Source organism: Lathamus discolor, chromosome Z (genome assembly GCF_037157495.1).
Source record: "Lathamus discolor isolate bLatDis1 chromosome Z, bLatDis1.hap1, whole genome shotgun sequence".
Lineage (NCBI taxonomy): Eukaryota > Metazoa > Chordata > Aves > Psittaciformes > Psittacidae > Lathamus > Lathamus discolor.
In genome coordinates, this window is record NC_088909.1 from 98,539,976 (window position 1) to 98,559,049 (window position 19,074).

Consider the following 19,074-nt stretch of genomic DNA (forward strand, 5'->3'; position numbering starts at 1 on the left):
AGTGTTACAATTTAATCTGTTTATGCTTTCCCAGAGTGAGGAGGAAAGCTAGGACAAGGTAAAGGTAAGGAATGTTGAAGATGTGCAGCCGGGCAGAGCAATCCCTCTATTGCAGCTGGCACCATGCACTCCCCGGGCTGGAAAGGCTCCTCATGTGGAGGGATGAGCTGAGGGTCACTGCTGTGGGGCCAGACCCATGAGGAACAGGGCTCAGGGCTGTCCCCAGCATGTAGGTTGGATGTGACTCTTTGGCAGGAGTTCTGTGGCAAAGGCATGGTCTGCATAAGCCAGACCCAGGGAACAGTCATGAGCACAATTAATTTCAGCTAGATAACAAGAAACCACACAAGGAGACGGTATTTTGGATGTAAAAGCATCTTATTTGGGCTGGGAGTTCAGTTTAATTGGATTGTAGCTTGGTTTAAAATCAGAACACTTTTCTGTTGACTAATTTGCTTACCATGGGGGTTTCATTTTTTGGTGTACGTGAAACTTTAGTTTCAATGGCAGGACAAAGCCCAAAGGTTTATCCTCTAAAATTAGTCTACTTTGTATAGTGTTTTGATACTTCATGTTTGCTTTTGTTATTTATTTTTTTTTTACCTGCTAATTTGGTTGTTCTGAAAACTAAACACTATGCTGATTCCCCTGCCAAGTACAAGCGGATGTGTTCATACCTGCGCTTCTCTCTGCTGAAGAACTTGGCAGCGAAGGTCACTGGTAGCACATACAGAAACAATGCTAGTGCATGTGAACTTTGGCAAAATACCCAGCGGCTTCTCTCTTTGCTTTAAGACACTTCCTATAATGCACACAAGGCTTTTTTTCTACCTTCCCTCCTGCCTAACTCCAGCAAGAGATCTGTTTTTTTGGAAACCTAGATTGTCAAGATCTCAGTCTTTGTCATAAGTGTATAGATCGCATTAGAGATCATCAGTTGTTTTCTGATTAGATTCTGTTCAGTGCTGAACAACAAACTGAACAGACATTTCAGGCTGTCCACTGAACAAAACCAGACATTAAACAGGTAGGTATTCAGGGCTAGTTAGAAAATGATTAGGAAAATTCCAGAGTTCTGATGAAATCTTCTTTATTATACATTCTGAATTCACTGAGCCCTGCTTACAGCTTTGGGCACAGAAACAGAACAGGTACAATCAAGTAAACTTAATCACAGCCTGATGCAATCTAAGACACCTGAAAGCATGTTAATAATTGTTCAGATTTGTAACTCATTAACCAGCCCAGACACGACACAGTCCAGTTTTCAGACTGTGTGCAGGTAGACTGAACATCCACGTGTGTGTGCCCAGGCTCACTGGCAGAGGGCAGGTGAGGCAACAGAAGGCGGCCAAGTATCCAGATATTAGATTGACTTATTCTTTGCTTTTGAGAGCCCATCTTTGCCGTTCCCATCTACATGCACCCCTCTGAAAGTGAATGCAAATTTGGCACCTGAAGAATTGCTTTACTCGGGGGGATGCTGAATTTCAAGGACTGAGTTTTTGAATGAGAATTATTTCTGCAGTGTTCAGTCTCCGTTTTGCCTTTGCAGTGTGTGCCTACAGGCAGCAGGGGCTGCTCCTCCTGCACCAGCAGCCCCGGGCATACTCGGAGCCCCTTATCTCTTCTGTATTCTGGAGATCAGTTCACAGAACAACGATACCAGATGCGGAGATGTCGCATTGTCACAAAGTCAATATTTTTAAATCGCTGAATGATTAAATAAAGATTGTTTCCTGGTTGTGCATTAATGTACAGTCAGTTGCCAGATGAGAGATATAAAGCGCATACAAAGTCTTGCACAAGCTATGATTTAGTACCAGGAAGTACCTGTCGATGAGAGATAAGCAGCCTTTAAAGATGCCTGTGTTATTACTCTAGTAATTGCCTAAACCAACTTTCTGCTCTTGTCAGGAAACGATGCACTTACTCATTCTTGGCCAGAACTGAGTTCTCTCTCTTATTCCCCATATGCTCTGTGTACAAGCTGCCATTACCATCAGCCCTGATCCTGCGTGTTGAGCTTGCTTCTACCAGAGAGGGACAGGGAGCATAATACTGGCTGGTTTTCATCCCGAAGGAGTCTATCGGTACACTGGTTCCTTCTCTGGGTGTTACACTATGTCACTGACAATGTTTGTGACCTTCTGCAGAGTTGCTAATAGCTGTGTCTAGGCAGAGAGCAATTTTTCCTCATTGTATGGGCGTTTAACCTTTTCAGTTTTCTTCTTGCTGCAAATGAACACTATCTCAGCATCTCCCTAGAGGCTGTCACTGCCAGCAGAATGGCAATTAATGGCAAATTGGCATTCATTGCCAATTTCAAAATGGCAATTAATCAGCAAGAAAAAAAAAAAAAACAAATGCCGGCAACTTGTTTTTTGTGAAACACATTTGACAGGCTTTTACTTATTTTCTCTTATTTTGTTTTGAGTAATGGATTGACCCAGCAAATTTTTTATCATAGCATAGCCATGCCTAACACTGGCACTGCAATGCTGCATCCTCCTGCAGGCATTCTTGGGCGCCTCAGTGAGAGGTAACAGGAGATGCCTCCCACTCTTCCCTCCCAAACCCTTGAGGGCAGAGAGGAGAAGGAAAACAGAGATTTAAAAAAGGTTAAATGAAAGGACTCTGTCAGCCCAGCGACAATCACCCAGGGGAGCCACGTAATTGCAGGTTGGGCAAGCCACTGCCACCAGTGTCACCTTGGAGACCGGCTGGTAAACTCCAGGAGTCCCAAAAAAGGGGGGGGGCAAAGCAGCCGGGTGTGTAAACAAGTAAAACGAGATGGACAAGGAAGCTCTGCAGTGAGCCTGTGGCCCTGCATCCCTTCCACTTGCCACCTAGAGCCCTGCGAGAGTGTGGGAGCGGGGAGGCTGGTGGGGGACGGTGCAGTCCCAGCACCTCAAACACCTCCCACGTCCTGGGTGGAAACCCCGGGTGCAGGATAGCATTGCAGGTAAAGGATTTTCTCTCTTGCTTGCTAGCTCGCAGGGAGTTTCTCCGGTCAGTTGAGCCTGAGGTTCAGCAAAGATTAGAGGGTTTTTATATACACATATCTCTCTATACATGTATTTTGCAAAATATGAGTATATGTGTGCTATAAATATATATGCAAAATAGCAAAAGCAGTTATGCTTCACCTGCCAGAAGATGGGAGCCGTATGATGCTGGGGATGGTGGAGAGGCAGAGGGGTCTCTGGGGTCTGGAAAGCCGTATTTTTAAGGAGGTATTTAGGTGGTTGCCAAATACTCACATGGTTCTCATGCTTTTAAGAATTTGATGAAGTTATTAGGAATAAACCAAATGCATGCAATTGATTTAGGCCACTTAATCTATTCCCACATACTGGGATATCCTGCTCTGGGGTGGTGTGTATGTCCAAGACAGGGCTTTCTGACAGAGACTCTGTGGGTTTTTGCCTGCCACGCGGGTGTTTTTCAGGATTTTCACTGGAGCTCTTTGGGCTCAGCTCAAGGAAAACATGCAAACAAATGGGGCTGAGTTTATATTAAATCTGACTTGTGCCAGGTTTAAGCCTCAGGCTTAGAGGTGTGTAAAGGGATCTGATTGCTGATCAGTCTGATCTTCTGGAAAAACCCAACTCAGAATTTCAGGTTTTTTACTTGTTAAGAAGAAACGCAGTCATTTCTGTGAAGCCTTCACAACTCAACCTTGCCCATAGAAACAAACAATGCTAAGAATGTGGGTATTGTAATTCATTATAGCTCAGGTTATTACACAAAACAAAATGCTCTAGCATTCAGAATTAAATTAACCAGACCTTTTTTTATTTTACAATGGCACACGTTCCTCTTGGAAGAGATATATGAATTAAAAACATGCAAAATCATGGTTATGACCTTTTCTTTGTTTACTTATGGTTAGTAATGCACAACACATTTGTAAGGTATACAGAGAACTATTGTATTCAACAGATCCTGTCTGTATCTGTAATTACTTCACATTATCCAAAAAGGGCTGAAAGCAAAATGAGAGGAGAGGAGAGAAAAGAGTATGTGAATTGCTGTGATTCCTCCTGGCTCTGATTCAGAATCTTTTCTCTTATTACGCATTATTTCTTTAAACAGCCTGAAAGGCTGTTTATCTCTAGCTTAAACCAGAAGCCACCAGAAATAGGGAAGTGGTAGCCATGTTACCATGGACCAGGATCACATGCAGTAAGGTCTGTAAGTGTTTATTCAATTTATAGAAAGGATTCCCAGATGCATGCTACTGTGTGACACAGGAAGCCAGGTCATATTTTAGTGGCTTTAGTGTAACGTGTAAGTGCAGTCACTTTCTGAACAGACTCCAGTTGCTGAGTTTTATATAACAACATGGTGTTGGTGGTTTTGTTATTGTACATTATAGAGAATGAAGATTTGCAGAGTGGCATAAATACTTGGTATGTATAATATTTATTAGTGGTTTCAACCATATTCATTGGGAAAAATAGGAATATCACGCCCTACGGTGTTAGTGAGATGATTAGAGTGCTCTGTCCCACTTCATCAGGAACACTGAGAAAAAAATAGAAAAGGTCAGGAGCAACAGCAAAATCATCAAACATCTGGAAACTCATTTTGTAGCAAGAGTCCTAAGGTCTGTCTAGTTACCTAGCTAAAAAGGGTTTAAAAAGGACCTTAAAGTCTCTGTTTTCGGACAAACTTTAGTAGGCAGCTATGTAATGCAGTAAAAGAAAGTAAAGCAGCATCTAATGATGGGGATAATTCAGACTAGAAACAAAGAACGTATTTTGAAAAGAAAATCATTCAATACTGGAACAACTTAGCCTGGAGGTGGTGAGCTGTGAGCTAGGAATGCTTGTAGATGGAGAAAGAGACTTGTTGCTTACAGCAAAGACAACTGGGGACTGGCCAGTTTCAGTGGCTCCTGAGGTACAGGCGATCATAATCATGGAATCCCAGAAGTTTGGGTGGAAAGGGACATTAAGATCATCCAGTTCCAACCCCCTGCCACTGGCAGGAACACCTTCCATGAGACCAGGTTGTTCAGAGCCCCATCCAACCTGGCCTTGAACTCTGCTGGGGATGGGGCAGCCACAGCTTCTCTGGACAACCTCTTCCTCACAGTAAGGAATTTCTTCCTTATGTCTAATATAAATCTACCTTGTTTCTGTTTAAAAGCATTATGCCTTATCACTACATGCCCTTGTAAAAAGTCCCTCTCCAGCTTTCTTGTAGCCCCACTTTAGGTATTGGAAAGCTGCTACAAAGTCTCCCTGGACAGCAGATACCATATCAGATTATCCCTCCCTAGCTTCAATTCATGAACCTCGCTGCAATGACTCTTTGAAGAGCATTGCAGTATAGTGGAAGTGACTCCACTAAACTTGAGGCAAAGAGTTACTGCACTCTTTTCACGGTGTGTGTTCGGGTAGATTTTTGCAGCATGGAGTGGAGATGAATTATGTCATAATTTGTCTCAGTATTCACACATCTATACAAACACAACATAGTATAAGGGCATACTACAATGGTATGCATACATTATGCACTTTGTCTATGAATGCCTATACATTATATATACATCTGAAAGTTACAATACATAATTACGTAATGTAAATGTAGTTTGCACTGCGTTTATGTAACCTTACTGGATTCTATATTCTTGCCAGCTAAACATCTCCCTTTAAGGACATATCACTGTTTGCAGAAAACATTTTTGACTGCTGATCTCACATAGCTCTAAGGTCTTTATGGTCACTCGTTAATGAATTCCCAGAAGAACTTTGCTCGCTCTGGCTGGAGCAAAAATGAAATGGTCTCTTTTTTTACCACGCTGTATTTCTGCAATAAGCTTGTACTGAAACCATTCTGGGGCAGCAAAAACATTTTGTTTTCCTGTTTTTAAGAGCCCAGCTGGTGTTGTCTGAAGGGGTTGCAGAGCTCAGCCCATGTGACATTACTAGCTGCAATAGCCGGTGCTCTGTAGGCAGGAGTGGATTAGTTAGGATGAAACAGTCTCATTCCATGTTTCTCAGAAGTTTTCTCTGTTTCAATTTATACTTCCACACAATGACAGTGACATGCAATGACAACAAGATTGGAAGTGCAACATGTACTGACTATGCCTCACAGTGTGGCATTTCATGACATGGACTCAAGTTGATGAGGAGACTCAAATCCAGCTTTATTACAACCAAGCCCTTTTTGTCCCCCTGTTTGGTACTTTCCCAACCTGCACACACATACAACATTCAGTCCCATTGGCTCCAGGTGAATAGTCTGATCACAATGCTGCAGACCCTCTCACAACCCCCGCATCCTCTGACCTCCAACTGAGACTCCCGCCACAGCTACATCCTGGCCCATTCCCCCAAGCCTTGTTTTTGGACCTTCCCTGTTCTTCAATGCCCCAACTCCTCACCCCAGCTCTTGTCAAGCACCAAGGCCTCAGAGCTCATTCCCAAGCTCTTTTTCGTGCAGATCTTATCGCCTTCACTCCCCACATCACAGGGCCACCCATCTTCCTCATCTCCCCATCCCAGCACCTCCTCAGCAGAGCACCAAGTGCTCTCCAAGTCAAGAGCTCTTCTGTAACTCTGACCAGCCTTTCTGTGACTCATTTGTGCCCTGGTCCTGCGATGCTCTAAGGGCTGAAAAATATGTCGGAGGCCTCATGATACACAGCCAAGCTAAGGAATGGCAGTCCTGGCCCTGAGCATGTGGTCAGCAGCCAAGCTTCAATGTGCCTCTAAGATTTCATTAGGAGCATGGGCAGCCCCTGGTGCTCTTAGCAGAAAGCACAAATAATTCCTATGGGAGAAGGGGTGACTCTCTGACAGCCTGGGCTGCGGTATTTCACGACATGGACTCAAGCTGATGAGGAGACTCAAATCCAACTTTATTACAACCAAGCCATTTTTATCCCCGTTAGGTACTTTTCCAACCTGCACATACATACAACATTCAATCTCATTGGCTCCTGTAAATGTCCAGGTAAATAGTCCAATCACAATGCTGCAGACCCTCTCACAACCCCCGCATCATCAACTGAAACTCCCACCACAACTGCATCCTGGCCCATCCCGCCAAGGCTTGTTTTCGGACCTTCCCTATTCTTCAATGCCCCAACTCATCACCCTAGGGCTTTTCAGGCACCAAGGCCTCAGAGCTCATTCCCAAACTGTTTTTCATGCAAATGTTATTGCCTTCACTTACCACACTGGGCCTGCTGCTCTTGGTGGTGCTACTCCAAGTCCATGGGCTGTTTTCCCACTTTTTATTCCACTGTCTTCCTCTGGGGGAAGCTGGAAGGTTTATGTGACCGTTGCAGAGTCCTGAAATCCTGGGGTGTTACATGCTGTGCAAGTTTGGGGTATTAATTTGTCCTACAGTTGTGTTACAATAGTACAAGATGTCATCTGTACGTGAGGTCAGATCTTGAGGTGATCACTTTAGATCAGATGAGAGAAAGCACTACTCAAGAGAGCTGCAGCTACAATGGAACAAAAGCAAACAAATGGAGAAGGTCTTCACTCAGGACAATTTTTGCTCTTCACAGCAGTCACTCCAATCTGGCTAGGCTAAGGAGGCTTGGCAGGGCTGCTTCAGTGCATACACTAACTCTCAGCGTGCTTGTACACTGTAGGCAACAAATTCTCACTCACACTTTCATGTTTCCATTTGGGTTAATCACAGGGTAGTTGGCTGAGCTCTCCTTTCAGATCTGGTGGCCCAGACTGGCAATTACCTCTTCTGATAGAAGGGTATAAGGAAAAGACAATAGAGGGTCGAAATGAGTCCTCATGAAAGAGTTGCCAGTACCTTGCAAGTGAGGGATTTGGGATGCTCCGTATGCTAAGGCAGGTTTCAGCGCTCTGCCTTGTGCATGTGAATCCAATCCATATGAGTGCTTTTGTCTTCCAGATGCCAGGCACTGCGAGGCATGACCGAGAGATGGCAATCCAGGCCAAAAAGAACCTGTCCAAAACCACTGACCCTGTAGAAAGACTTCGACTGCAGTGTTTAGCAAGGGGATCTGCAGGCATCAAAGGACTTGGCAGGTGAGTCTAAGAACTCAAATCCATTATTTAGCATAACAGTTTTAGCAATAAGAGGCTCGAAGGCTAAGCAGTGATCAAAACTTGAGTTTCCTCACTCCTTTGCAAATGGCACCACTCACAGACCCTGAGCTTGGGGCTCCTGTGTTTTGGGAGACAGGACTGGGCTTACCTGTTGAAGGACTGAGAGAGGATCATAAATTCCTCAGAGGAAGGTGCTTCATTGACACCCAGAACAAATTCCTCCAGGGAGAGAGAGGGAACATGAAACACCTCCCTCTTTCTTTGGCGTTTTTATATAATTATCTGCATCAAAAGGAGCGTGACCAGCAGGTCAAAGGAGGTGATCCTGCCCCTCTGCTCTGCTCTCATGAGACCTCACCTGGAGTATTGTGTGCAGTTCTGGTGTCAACATAAAAGGGACATGGAACTGTTGGAACAAGTCCAGAGGAGGGCCACGAGGATGATCAGGGGACTGGAGCACCTCCCATATGAAGACAGGCTGAGGAAGTTGGGGCTGTTCAGCCTGGAGAAGAGAAGGCTGTGTAGAAACCTCATAGCAGCCTTTCAGTATCTGAAAGGGGGCTATAGGGATGCTGGGGAGGGACTCTTCATCAGGGACTGTAGTGACAGGACAAGGGGTAACGGGTTAAAACTTAAACAGGGGGAGTTTAGATTGGATGTAAGGAGGAAGTTCCCTGGTTTGCCCAGGGAAGTTGTGAATGTTCCATCCCTGGTGGTGTTCAAGGCCGGGTTAGAAAGAGCCTTGGGTGACATGGTTTAGTGTGAGGTGTCCTTGCCCATGGCAGGGGGTTTGAACTTGCTGATCTTATGGTTCTTTCCAACCCTAACTATTCTATGACTCTATGGTTTTATCTCAATACTGGGCATTTTGTGCTTCCTTTCCGTTGGGATGTGATTCCCTTGTGTGTAATGGTCTCTCAGGTGTCTCTCTTATGGGAAGCATCTCGATTCCTTCTGCAGTCACCCTGTGAGTATGGGCCAACCCACCCCTAGAAAAGGAGAGCTGCATCTCCTTGGAACCACTCCTGGGTTCAATAAACCACAGACAAAATGTTGGTGACAAGCTGAAAATTCATCTACATGCCTAGCATATGTATATGTTAGTATATATATGTATGTGAGCATATATGTAAAAGTTAGCATATATAATTTTTATATACTATATATATAATAGAAATATATATTCCTATAATAGGAAGACTCCTTCAGTTAAGGCAGCCTTCACCTCACTCTAACTTCAGCTGTGTAATATTCAGACTCTCAATATAAGCAGGTCATCTCTGCTGTCATTGTGCTATGTTTCTGGCTCTCTCTCCCCTACTTTTTTTTCTCTGGTGGGGCTTTGTTTCTCTGGAGGGGGTTTATTTTTCTGGTGGGGTTTTGTTTTGTTTTGGGCTTTTTTTTTTTTTTTTTGGTAGTTGTGTTTTTTTGTGGTTTTGTTTTGGGTTTTTATTTGTAGGTTGGTTTCTCTTTTCATCAGCAGACTGTGGGGAAAATGTTATCTCAGGAATGTTTCTCTGTCCACTGTCACTGTGCTAGACTGCTACAGCATCCTCCAAGTTTTCCTAAGCATTCTCCTCAATTTGCACATTTTCCACAGAGTGTTTAGAATTATGGATGATGACAACAGCAGGACCCTTGATTTCAAAGAGTTTGTGAAAGGATTAAATGATTATGCTGTGATGATAGACAAGGAAGAAGCACAAGAGATTTTCCGGATATTTGATAAAGATGGCAGTGGAACAATTGATTTTGATGAATTTCTTGTTACACTGAGAGTAAGTCTGGGAATTTATGTTTCTACTGCATCAAATGGAGAAAAGTGTTGATTTGTCATTAGCCAAGCACAAAGCACAGCAATTTGTTCACCTTAGTAACTGGCAAAGTCTATAGCTCTATTTAAAAAGTCAGTAACTCTTGAGAAGTTAAAATATTCTATTTCCATCCAAAAATGCTAAAGGAGAAAATAACCTTAAAGAACACCTCTGTGGATGTCAGAGCTCAGAAACCAACATCTCTGCAATTTATTGGAAATGCGTAAGGCTCCCCATAAATAGAAGAGTAGAACAGAACAGAACAGAAAAGAGCAGAGAAAAACAGAACAGAACAGAGCAGAGCACATTAGAACAGAAGAGTTGCAAATAAATGATTAATTTTTTAACTGATTGTTGCCATGATTTAGATACCTATATTCCTGTATTACAGTCTAGGTACCTGTGTGGTTCAGCCCATTAGTCTCACTTCTTTTTCTGTCATTTCTTTATAAAATTAACTAACCCAGTAGTGGTTTTCCCTAATCAACCACAGAGCGAATGGTTTTGGTTGGAGCCTCTTTGCTCTGCTGAAGTCTAAACAATTTAGAATGAAAGTAATCAGGTCTTAGAGTAATTTCTTGTTAGAAATATTAAAAATGGGTAGAAAAGTGATCTAGTTAGCATTTTCTCTCTTATTGTCCATTTGCTATCACATCAATAGACTCAATCACACTACTTTTCTGGTGATATATGTGGCCCTTCCTAGCTCATGGACAGTGTAAACTGTCTGCAGTTTGTTGTCCAAGTGTCCCGAGACAGATGTACTATTAACAATAGCAGTTACTTGAATTTGGAACTGGGAAAGTAGCTGGCAGAAATTAAATGATTCTGTTAATATTTCTTCACAGCCGCCCATGTCAAATGCAAGAAAAGAGATCATCATGCAGGCATTTAGGAAGTTAGATAAGACTGGAGATGGTGTTGTAACAATTGAAGACTTACGGGAGGTGTATAATGCAAAGCATCATCCCAAATACCAGAATGGAGACTGGACAGAAGATCAGGTTTTTAGGGCCTTTCTGGATAATTTTGATTCACCCTATGACAAAGATGGGAAGGTAAGTGAAAACGCCAAATGTCGAGCCATGAAATTACCATCTGACTCAGCATTTTACGTAAATCATTGAATGTGAGATGATTGCAGTACCAAACAGTCATTTGTGTCACATTTACAGAAGACTGTAAAACGGATGCCTAACCTCTGTGTAGGACTAACGATTAAGCATTCAGAGGCAAAGGGACTCTGCAGGAGGTACAAGAATAGACATGAGATTTCATTTACAGGCTTGTAGCCTTAGTGCTCTACTTTCACAGGTTACTTTATCTTCAGACTAACCCACATGACTTCTGATTTTAAGATCCACATAGGCTAGAGGATTTTTCACTTCTTAGCAGAATAAGTACCAGGATCCAGTTCAAAAGTAGGCTCTCTAATATGTGAAATATTTTACAGTTAACACTTCTCCAGTGTGTAATTACTGAGACAGTTTATTTGGAAATCAGTCCATAATAGAAACAGATTTATCCACAGAGAATTGGAGGGAGAGTGGGGTTGGAGGGGCTGCCAGCAGTCATGTCCTGGGCTTGTAGCCCTTCCTGCCCTCCACCTTGCCTCTCCAGGGCAGATATAAAACCTGGGCACCTTCTGTGATGGCCTTCTTATGCATCTGCTTTGTAACTGTCAAGCATGCTTTGTAACTGTCAAGCATGCTTTGTTTCCCCTTACTGTGTGTTTCCAAACTTCTTTGGTCTGAACTTACACATACCTAACCAACTCAGAGAAATTGTGGATCACTGCTGTTCACATGGTGATATTCTAGGTCCGGCGATGTTCATAATAACAAATTAGGTAAAGTTTCACCAGCACGTTGTGCAATGTATTTATCACTGCACTTCTGAGGTTGCACCTGAGTTTTCATGGCTCCACTACACTTAGTGACTCCTACCTGTCTAAAAGCTGGCTACTACAGTCAAATCCTCCACTGGCTTCAATTTCCAACGTTCTATTTGTAGGGAGGTGATGTTTTTTACTTCTCTTGGTCATGACTTTGCACTTGGTAGAGCTGAATTTCATCCCTTTTTCTGTTGTCTCATCCTCAGAAATATCAGTTGTGTGAGTTGTCCCCTTCCTTCTCTGCAGCAGCAGTGACAACTAGCAAACCTCAAGCACAATCTTCCTGCTTTTTGTGCTATAAGTGAACACATTAAATGGATCCCCAAAATGATCCTTCACAAGTTAAGTGCCTTGTGCCTCATACACTCTTCAGTGTTTGAGCTTATAGCAAAATTACTCTGAGCACTCACTTTTTGTTCAGCAATCCTGACGTTTGCCTATAAACTTACAGTTTCTTCTGAGAATCGGCTGTGACTTTTCTGTGTCTGAATCAGACGTCACTAACGACGCTGGTATGAGCTGAAAGCCTAAAATGTTTTTAGCAGAAATGCCTCAAGGCTAAGCCTCTGCTATGAAATTCCTCTTCACTGTGATCTTGATGGGCACCTCCGAAATAGGCAGGGTCAGTGAAACTTGTAATCAGTTCCTGATGGCAGGACAGTCTACAGTGTTCATTTCTCCCCATTGTGGCATTTCACTTAGCTCTCAAATGCACAATGCAGTAAGAGCAAATATTTTTCTATGTGATTCTTATTCAAAGCATGATGGTTCAAGAGTTAGGCCATCACAAAAGATATGCACTGTTTATTTCTGCTAATCTGATTCTTATTATATTTTTTTAAAGGTCATTTTAAAACTGATTCAACCTCAGAATGATGATGAAAGATGTTCAAAATATGTGGGTATTTGAAAGAATGTTTGCTTCTTTGAGTAAGACCTGTTTAGAGCAACAGCATTTTCTCTCTAGTGAATGGTTATAAAGCTTCTAGCTGTGTCTGAGTTGTATCAAAATCCCATTCACTTTTATTAATAATAATGCAAAGAACCAAAGTATAACATCCTTGAAAAAAACTACGCATTAGTACATTTGTTTTCTTGAGCAGCACCAATTTTAACTTCAGTTACTGTCAATGTTAGTTCAACTCGACACATTACATTTCCATCCAGGGGCTCTTGGAGGACAAGAGGTCTTATTTCTAGCAAACAGATGAACTTTAGCAATTTTTCAGTGGTTTCATTCTTTCTCTTGGATTCCTTTTCACTATTAACATGAAAGAGCAGATGTTAAGTTTCATTTAGAGTTCTTCTCAATGTGTGGTTTTGGCTTACAACATTAAAAAAAATAAAGGCTCATTTTCCTGTTTTAAATCCTTCTGCCTCAGGTCACAACAGAAGAATTCATGAACTACTATGCAGGAGTGAGCGCTTCTATAGACACAGATGTCTACTTCATCGTCATGATGAAGAATGCTTGGAAACTATGATCATAGGATTAAAGGAGCAAGACTTCACTTCCACCTTTTGTAGGTCCCCATGATTACATTTATGCACAACCTCAGGCTCATTTTCCGCAATAGCAGCTTCCAGTAACTGTGACAATTACAGACAATCTGCAGAAATAAATCCCAGATGCTTTGATAGGCTCAGCCTCAGGGGATCGGAGCATAATCAGGGAGCAGATCTGTCATCCAGCCACTCTGCAGATCTGTCCCTTTTTTCCCTGCATTTCTGACATGGCTTTTCTTTTCTGAGACTGTCTGCCCCTTTCTTCTCAGACATCTGCAGTAGGTCCTTGTGGCTCCTGAATATACCCTCCTCCAGTGTTAGATACAGCTCTGTTTGACAGAGGGGATAAGAGACAGAAATCAAAATATTCTGGAAGGGAGGTGGTCTGAGGCAGACTGTTACAAATGTGAGGAAACCTGTCCCAGGAGGGTCCCAGCCCTCTCACCTGCAGCACAGCAGCATCTCTTGGCTTCTTGGGTCTTGCTTGTGCGTTAGAGCAACCGCTCAGCTCACTGCTGGGAACATAGAATCATAGAATAGTTAGGGTGGGAAAGGTCCTTAAGATCATCAAATTCCAATCCCTGCCATGGGCAGGGATGCCTCACACTAGACCATGTCGCCCAAGGGTCTGTCCAGCCCAGCCTTGAACACTGCCAAGGGTGGAGCATTTACCACGTCTTTGGGCAACTTGTTGCAATGCCTCACCACCCTCACAGTAAAGAATTTCCTCCTTATATCTAACCTGAGCTTTCCCTGTTTAAGTTTGAACCCGCTACCCCTTGTCCTGTCACTACAGTCCCTGATGGAGAGACCCTCTCCAGTATCCCTACAGACCCCCTTCAGATACTGGAAGGCTGCTCTGAGGTCTCCACACAGCTTCTCTTCTCCAGGCTGAACAGCTCCAAATTTCTCAGCCTGTCTTCATATGCAAAAAATGTGAGTTCCCAGTACCAGGAGGCTGAAGGGAGAAACAAATCAATAAGAGAGGACACGGATGAGAATTAATGCAAAACACTCTTTAAAGCCCTGATTTCTCCCTGATTTACAGCTCTGCATACAGGCATCTTTTCTGTGTATGCCTGTTTCAAACCCCTGTAGGCTTGCTTATAGCTGTTCTCCCCACTTTGATTTCTTTCTTTTCGTGCTGTAAGATCATCTCACTAAGACTTCTCTTTAAAAGGCATTCGTGTGTTACAGTATTTAATTCTCACTGTTCCTGGAACATTTGCTGGTCTGAGAGCTGTTGTGTACTCACACCTACACCAAAAGCTGCTCACTACTTTTTGTTTTTATACTGGTTTATGACCAAGCCATGACATCAGGGAACTTTCTGGGGAAAAAAATTATCTGTAACTTTCTTGTCTTGACATCTTTCTGATGCTTCTCTTGCACCATGCTGCTCTCCCAGACTGAAATGCTGCTGCTGTAGCTAGGAGTAAATAGCTTGTGTATGGCAGCATTTGCTCCATTTCAAGCTGGCAACCAGCTGAAAGGAGTGTAGGCTTACAGGCTGGATTTTCAAAAGAGCTGGACTTGCGAAGTCTCAGTTCTTACTTGGCTTGGGTTGCTGACAATTCAAACACTGCAGTCCTGAGTGAGCGCTGCTTTGTTCCTGTGCAAACTCTGCTCTTATTGTCTAGCCATGATCTCAGTATGAGCAATCGCTGCTTGAAATTCCCTAGTAATGGCTGTGCAAACTCAACTGTTTTCTTCAATCTGCAAGCCTCCAGAAGCCTGCATACTGTCTGACATTGGAAGCTGCTGGAGTCTCTTCATGATTGTCATCGATCATAAGAAGAGCCTTTACTTACTGCGATGCTACTGATGCTGAATTGCCAACATACTTTCTATAAAAAAGCCCAGCCTCTATTAAATAGAGGCTGTATATGTCGTGGCAGCCTGAGTAGAATCCATTAATTTCTCATGTATTAATTGCCTCCACAGCAGGGTGTCATGTTATCTGTCTTCTGTGTTTCAAATAAAAACAAAATAATGTAAATAGACTGTGGGAATCACAAAATGAAAACACTATGCCCTTCTGACATGCTGCCTTGTGCCTTCAGACCCCACAACGATCTGTTGTGTTGATAATCAAGCACAGTGGAAGGTTCAACCTGTGTAACTGCAACTAGTTTTTCTTTTCAGTGCTAATGCTTTCTGGGTTTACTTAATCCCCCCCAAAAATTTACCTTTTCAGAAGGGAGGAGTGGTACTGGCAGCAACTGTGGTTTCTTAAAACCAGTGGAAGTTTGTCACCAGCCTCTGGGAGCCTATGACTGAGGGGAGCTCCGTGCTCAAGGATGAAACTTCTGCACTGAGCTTGGTTAAGAGGGTTTTGTGTGGGAGCCTGCAGGATGCAAGCAGGGAGAGCTCAAACCCCCTTATCCAGGTGGGAGGGCTCAATGTCTGCCCTACATGAGAACCGCAGATGATGTACCCCAGTGCCCTCAGAGAGGCTCCTTGTTCCTTGGGTCTGCCTACATGTGGGCCTCATTGCATGCTGGATACGTGGCTCAGCATCAGAAGGACATTTTTCACAACTTAGTGATTTCAGAATTTGCACAGAGCAGGTTTCCAAAGGCTGTTTTCAGATTCATTTGAAGTCAGTGGCAGTTCCCTGTCATTGCAGTGGGAACAATCTGAGTGAAAACTGGTAACTGCAGAAAAGGTAGAGGGCTTTCATTAAAAATAAACAATCTGGGAAATAATAATATGTGATTGCTTGTAATCAGATGCCATAGAACACAAATTGGAATCTGCACTGTAAGAAATGTCACTTGATTAATACTTGTGCAAATTCATGTAACAAACACACGCATTGCACTGGCTGCTAGCCAGAAAAGCTCTACTAGGAGATGTGCAGCCATAACGACACACTCACATGAGATGCAGTGGAAACACTTTCAGAGCTTAATGGCAAGTTAAAGGGATTTGAATCAGACAGGGAGGAATACCAGGGCTAACAACAGATGCCCCGGGCTGCCCTTTAGCACTTCATCATCCTTGTCTGCTGGGACTGCTGCACTGCGACCTGGGAAAGCAAAAAATGAAGCTCAAGTGCTCATGTTCAGCTGCAGGCTGCTGTGTGCTGGTTACAGACCCAGCAGATGCTGGAGATAAATGGTGGTGCAGGCTGTCCTGCCAGTGTGTGGTTGCAGAGCACACATGGCAGATGTGGGGAGGTAGGTGGCAATGCACGCGATCGTATCTGGTGCTAGCATCAAGATTTTCAGATCTTGGCTGGTGCTTCATTTTCAAAGCACTATTTCTTCTTTCTGATTGTGTAACAAATGCTAAACAGGATGGCACAAACCATGGGAGCATCTGAGTCTGCAAGGCTGCGGGCCAGTAGCAGGGGTAAAGACTGCTTGCACTTTGAGCCCCATCCTGCCCCATGGCACAGCACCTTGTTAGGGCTGAGAGCTGCCCGCCCCACTAGGCAGCACTGGAGCTTGCTCTAAAACTGCTGATGGAGCCCTGTGGTCCCTCATAGAGGGAAAAGGGTGTCTTACACCTCCCCTCGAACTCTGCCGCCACTCCCTACCTCCACCTGAGCTATCAGAGCATCTCTGTGACTCTGTCCATGCTGGAACAAGCAGAAGGCATATGATGGGGAGATGGGGCACAGCCTTTCCCTCTGGTGTGTTCCCCAGGGAAAGGCAACACTTCTGCAGCATCCTTTACTGCATTTTGGGTTAACGCCATGTGCTTTTTGTGGCTTCATGTTTTTGTCCTGGAAGGGAGATTTTTTGGCTTGATATGGTCCAAAACTGTTGTTTGACTCATGCTTTGTCCTGCAACATACATTTCTGGTTCAAGCAAGAGTGTTTTAATGCAAGTCCCTCACTGCATATGTACTTGAAATTAGACCACAAGGCATATTCAGTGACCTGATTCACTGGTCTCCTGGCAAAAAGCTGTCTTGGTAGAGGCAGATGGAAGTAGCTGAGGTTTTTGGAGATACACAGTGCTGTGTAAAAAACAACTTGCCTTTATGTAGCAGCTTTTACACAGTACTGCCTCAAGCCTCTGCAGCTGCATAGGCAGAGCAGAGCTTTGCCATTCCAGAGCTGGGCTTGTGGCTCCACTGTCACCAGCTGAGATTTTGGCTATTTTTGCCTCCCAGCTCCTGTTTTACACATTGGGAGCAGCGGTGGCAGTGGCAGACTCAGTTTTCCCTGGTAAAACAGCTAATGCTAAGAGCAACCTGCTGCTGCCGGCAGCTGCCCACTATGACTTTCATTATGACATGATTAAACCCCCTCCTGTTTCTTCAGAAATCCTTTCTCACAGCCAGCTCAGGAGGAAGGGGGGAGTGAGCAGAAAGCACGATTCCGAGTGGGCTGTACTAAATACCAAGTCCTCAGGTAGCTGAGAGCAGCTTCAGTAATTGAAACAGCCCCCCATACTGCTGGGTTTGAAGTGCCTGTGATTGCAAAGCGAGTGTTTTGGTTCTAGCACCTCTCCAGCTCTGACGACAGCAGAGGCTGCAGAAGGTGGGAGCACTGCAGGATGATAGAGCTTCAGCTCACTGGTTTGCAGTGGACCCCAGGTACAGCAAGCCCATCCCTGGAAACCTGGACCGAGGCTTCCTCCGTGCTTACAATGTTGGCATTGATCCCAACGGGAGCTGCAGCTGGAGAATAGGCATGGGATCCAGAGTTTGTTGAACATCTTGGCAAGTAGGAAAAATGATAATGAAAGGAATGCAATGTTTGTGGAAGTTAAATCAAGCCTGGTTTTCAGTGGAAAAGCAGAGCTTGTGGTAAAATGTGAGCAATGTTTATTTTCTTGAGCTAAACCCGTTCTTTCTCACTGAAGACATGATATTTTTGACAAAACCTGTGATATATTTATTTTTTACTTTCAACTTATACTTTATCATTAAAAATTTTCTGGGATTGTTTTGATTTTTTGTTGGGGTTTTTTTCTTGTTATTTTTTAGCTCGCATACATGTTCTGGGAAACAACAGCACATTGCTTTTAAGAAGCTCTGGCTTTGTGGCATAGATTTATTCCTTTAGACATTTCCATCAATCAGCTTTGTTTCATTTTCTATTTTTTTTTTTTTTTTGATGGTGCTAACGCTGGACTAACCTGATGTCATTGTGACATCTGAGTAATGCAGTTAATATTTACTAATAACTTTCCTCACATTCATTTTTCCAGGACATAAAAACAGCTCTGTTTCCTGATGCAAGAAGTTTAGTCCATTAACCTCAATGTTATTGGACCTAATGCCGTATGAGAGCTTCCTGCAGCAATGCTTCCTAATGTCAGATTAGAACAGTCTGACCAAAGAATCAGACTTCTCTGGAAGATGAAAAAGAATTATTTGCAAAATGTGAGCCTGTGTTACAGAAACATATTGCTGTGGGACATAGAGCCATCACACATTGTAAACACTGTTTTTCTCATTCTTAGGTTACAAAAGATGAATTTTTGAACTGCTGTGCAGTTAGTGCTTCTGTGGACAGTGATGCCTACTTCATTTTAATGATGAAGAAATCCTGGAAACTGACTTTTTCTTCCTTTAGCCCCAGCTTTTTTGGGACCAGAGAACATAAAGAAGTGAAACACTGTTTAGTTCATTGCAGGTTTGAGATTTTTGCTCACATTCCTGTCTGATCACTGTTCCCAGAGCTTAATGATGACAACAGCGGGTGTCTCAGGGTTGGACTCCTCTGACATATAGCTTCATTTAACACGTGGCGCTAGCAAGACAAGAAGCAGCCGCATTACTGAACTATGGAGCTGCTGGGTGGGAAAGGGGATGGCAGGATTGGTACAAATTAGCAAT

At 43.4% G+C, this 19,074-nt stretch overlaps 1 protein-coding gene across 4 annotated transcripts; it reads left to right on the top strand.

The window, feature by feature from the left end:
• Positions 1-2,797: 2,797 nt before the first annotated feature.
• Positions 2,798-18,968, top strand: CAPSL (calcyphosine like). Of its 4 annotated transcripts, none has more exons than XM_065663387.1 (6): positions 2,798-2,965; positions 4,382-4,415; positions 7,903-8,039; positions 9,661-9,838; positions 10,723-10,932; positions 18,699-18,968. In XM_065663387.1, the coding sequence occupies exons 3-6, from the start codon at positions 7,903-7,905 to the stop codon at positions 18,900-18,902; spliced, it is 729 nt and encodes a 242-aa protein (XP_065519459.1). In that variant the 5' UTR covers positions 2,798-2,965; positions 4,382-4,415; the 3' UTR covers positions 18,903-18,968. The 4 variants fall into 4 exon arrangements, with proteins under 4 accessions (XP_065519459.1, XP_065519458.1, XP_065519460.1 ...); XM_065663388.1 differs by lacking the exons at positions 4,382-4,415; positions 18,699-18,968 and adding exons at positions 13,151-13,291; positions 14,998-15,171 and having other exon boundaries at positions 2,800-2,965; XM_065663386.1 differs by lacking the exon at positions 4,382-4,415 and having other exon boundaries at positions 18,699-18,966.
• The last annotated feature ends 106 nt before the right edge of the window (positions 18,969-19,074 follow it).

Excerpts from the sequence above, each read along its gene's own strand:
- CAPSL (XM_065663387.1), top strand. The coding sequence starts at position 7,903 with ATGCCAGGCACTGCGAGGCATGACCGAGAGATGGCAATCCAGGCCAAA. Across the intron at positions 8,040-9,660 it reads GGCATCAAAGGACTTGGCAG|AGTGTTTAGAATTATGGATG; the intron begins GTGAGTCTAAGA and ends CATTTTCCACAG. Across the intron at positions 10,933-18,698 it reads CCTATGACAAAGATGGGAAG|GTTACAAAAGATGAATTTTT; the intron begins GTAAGTGAAAAC and ends TCTCATTCTTAG.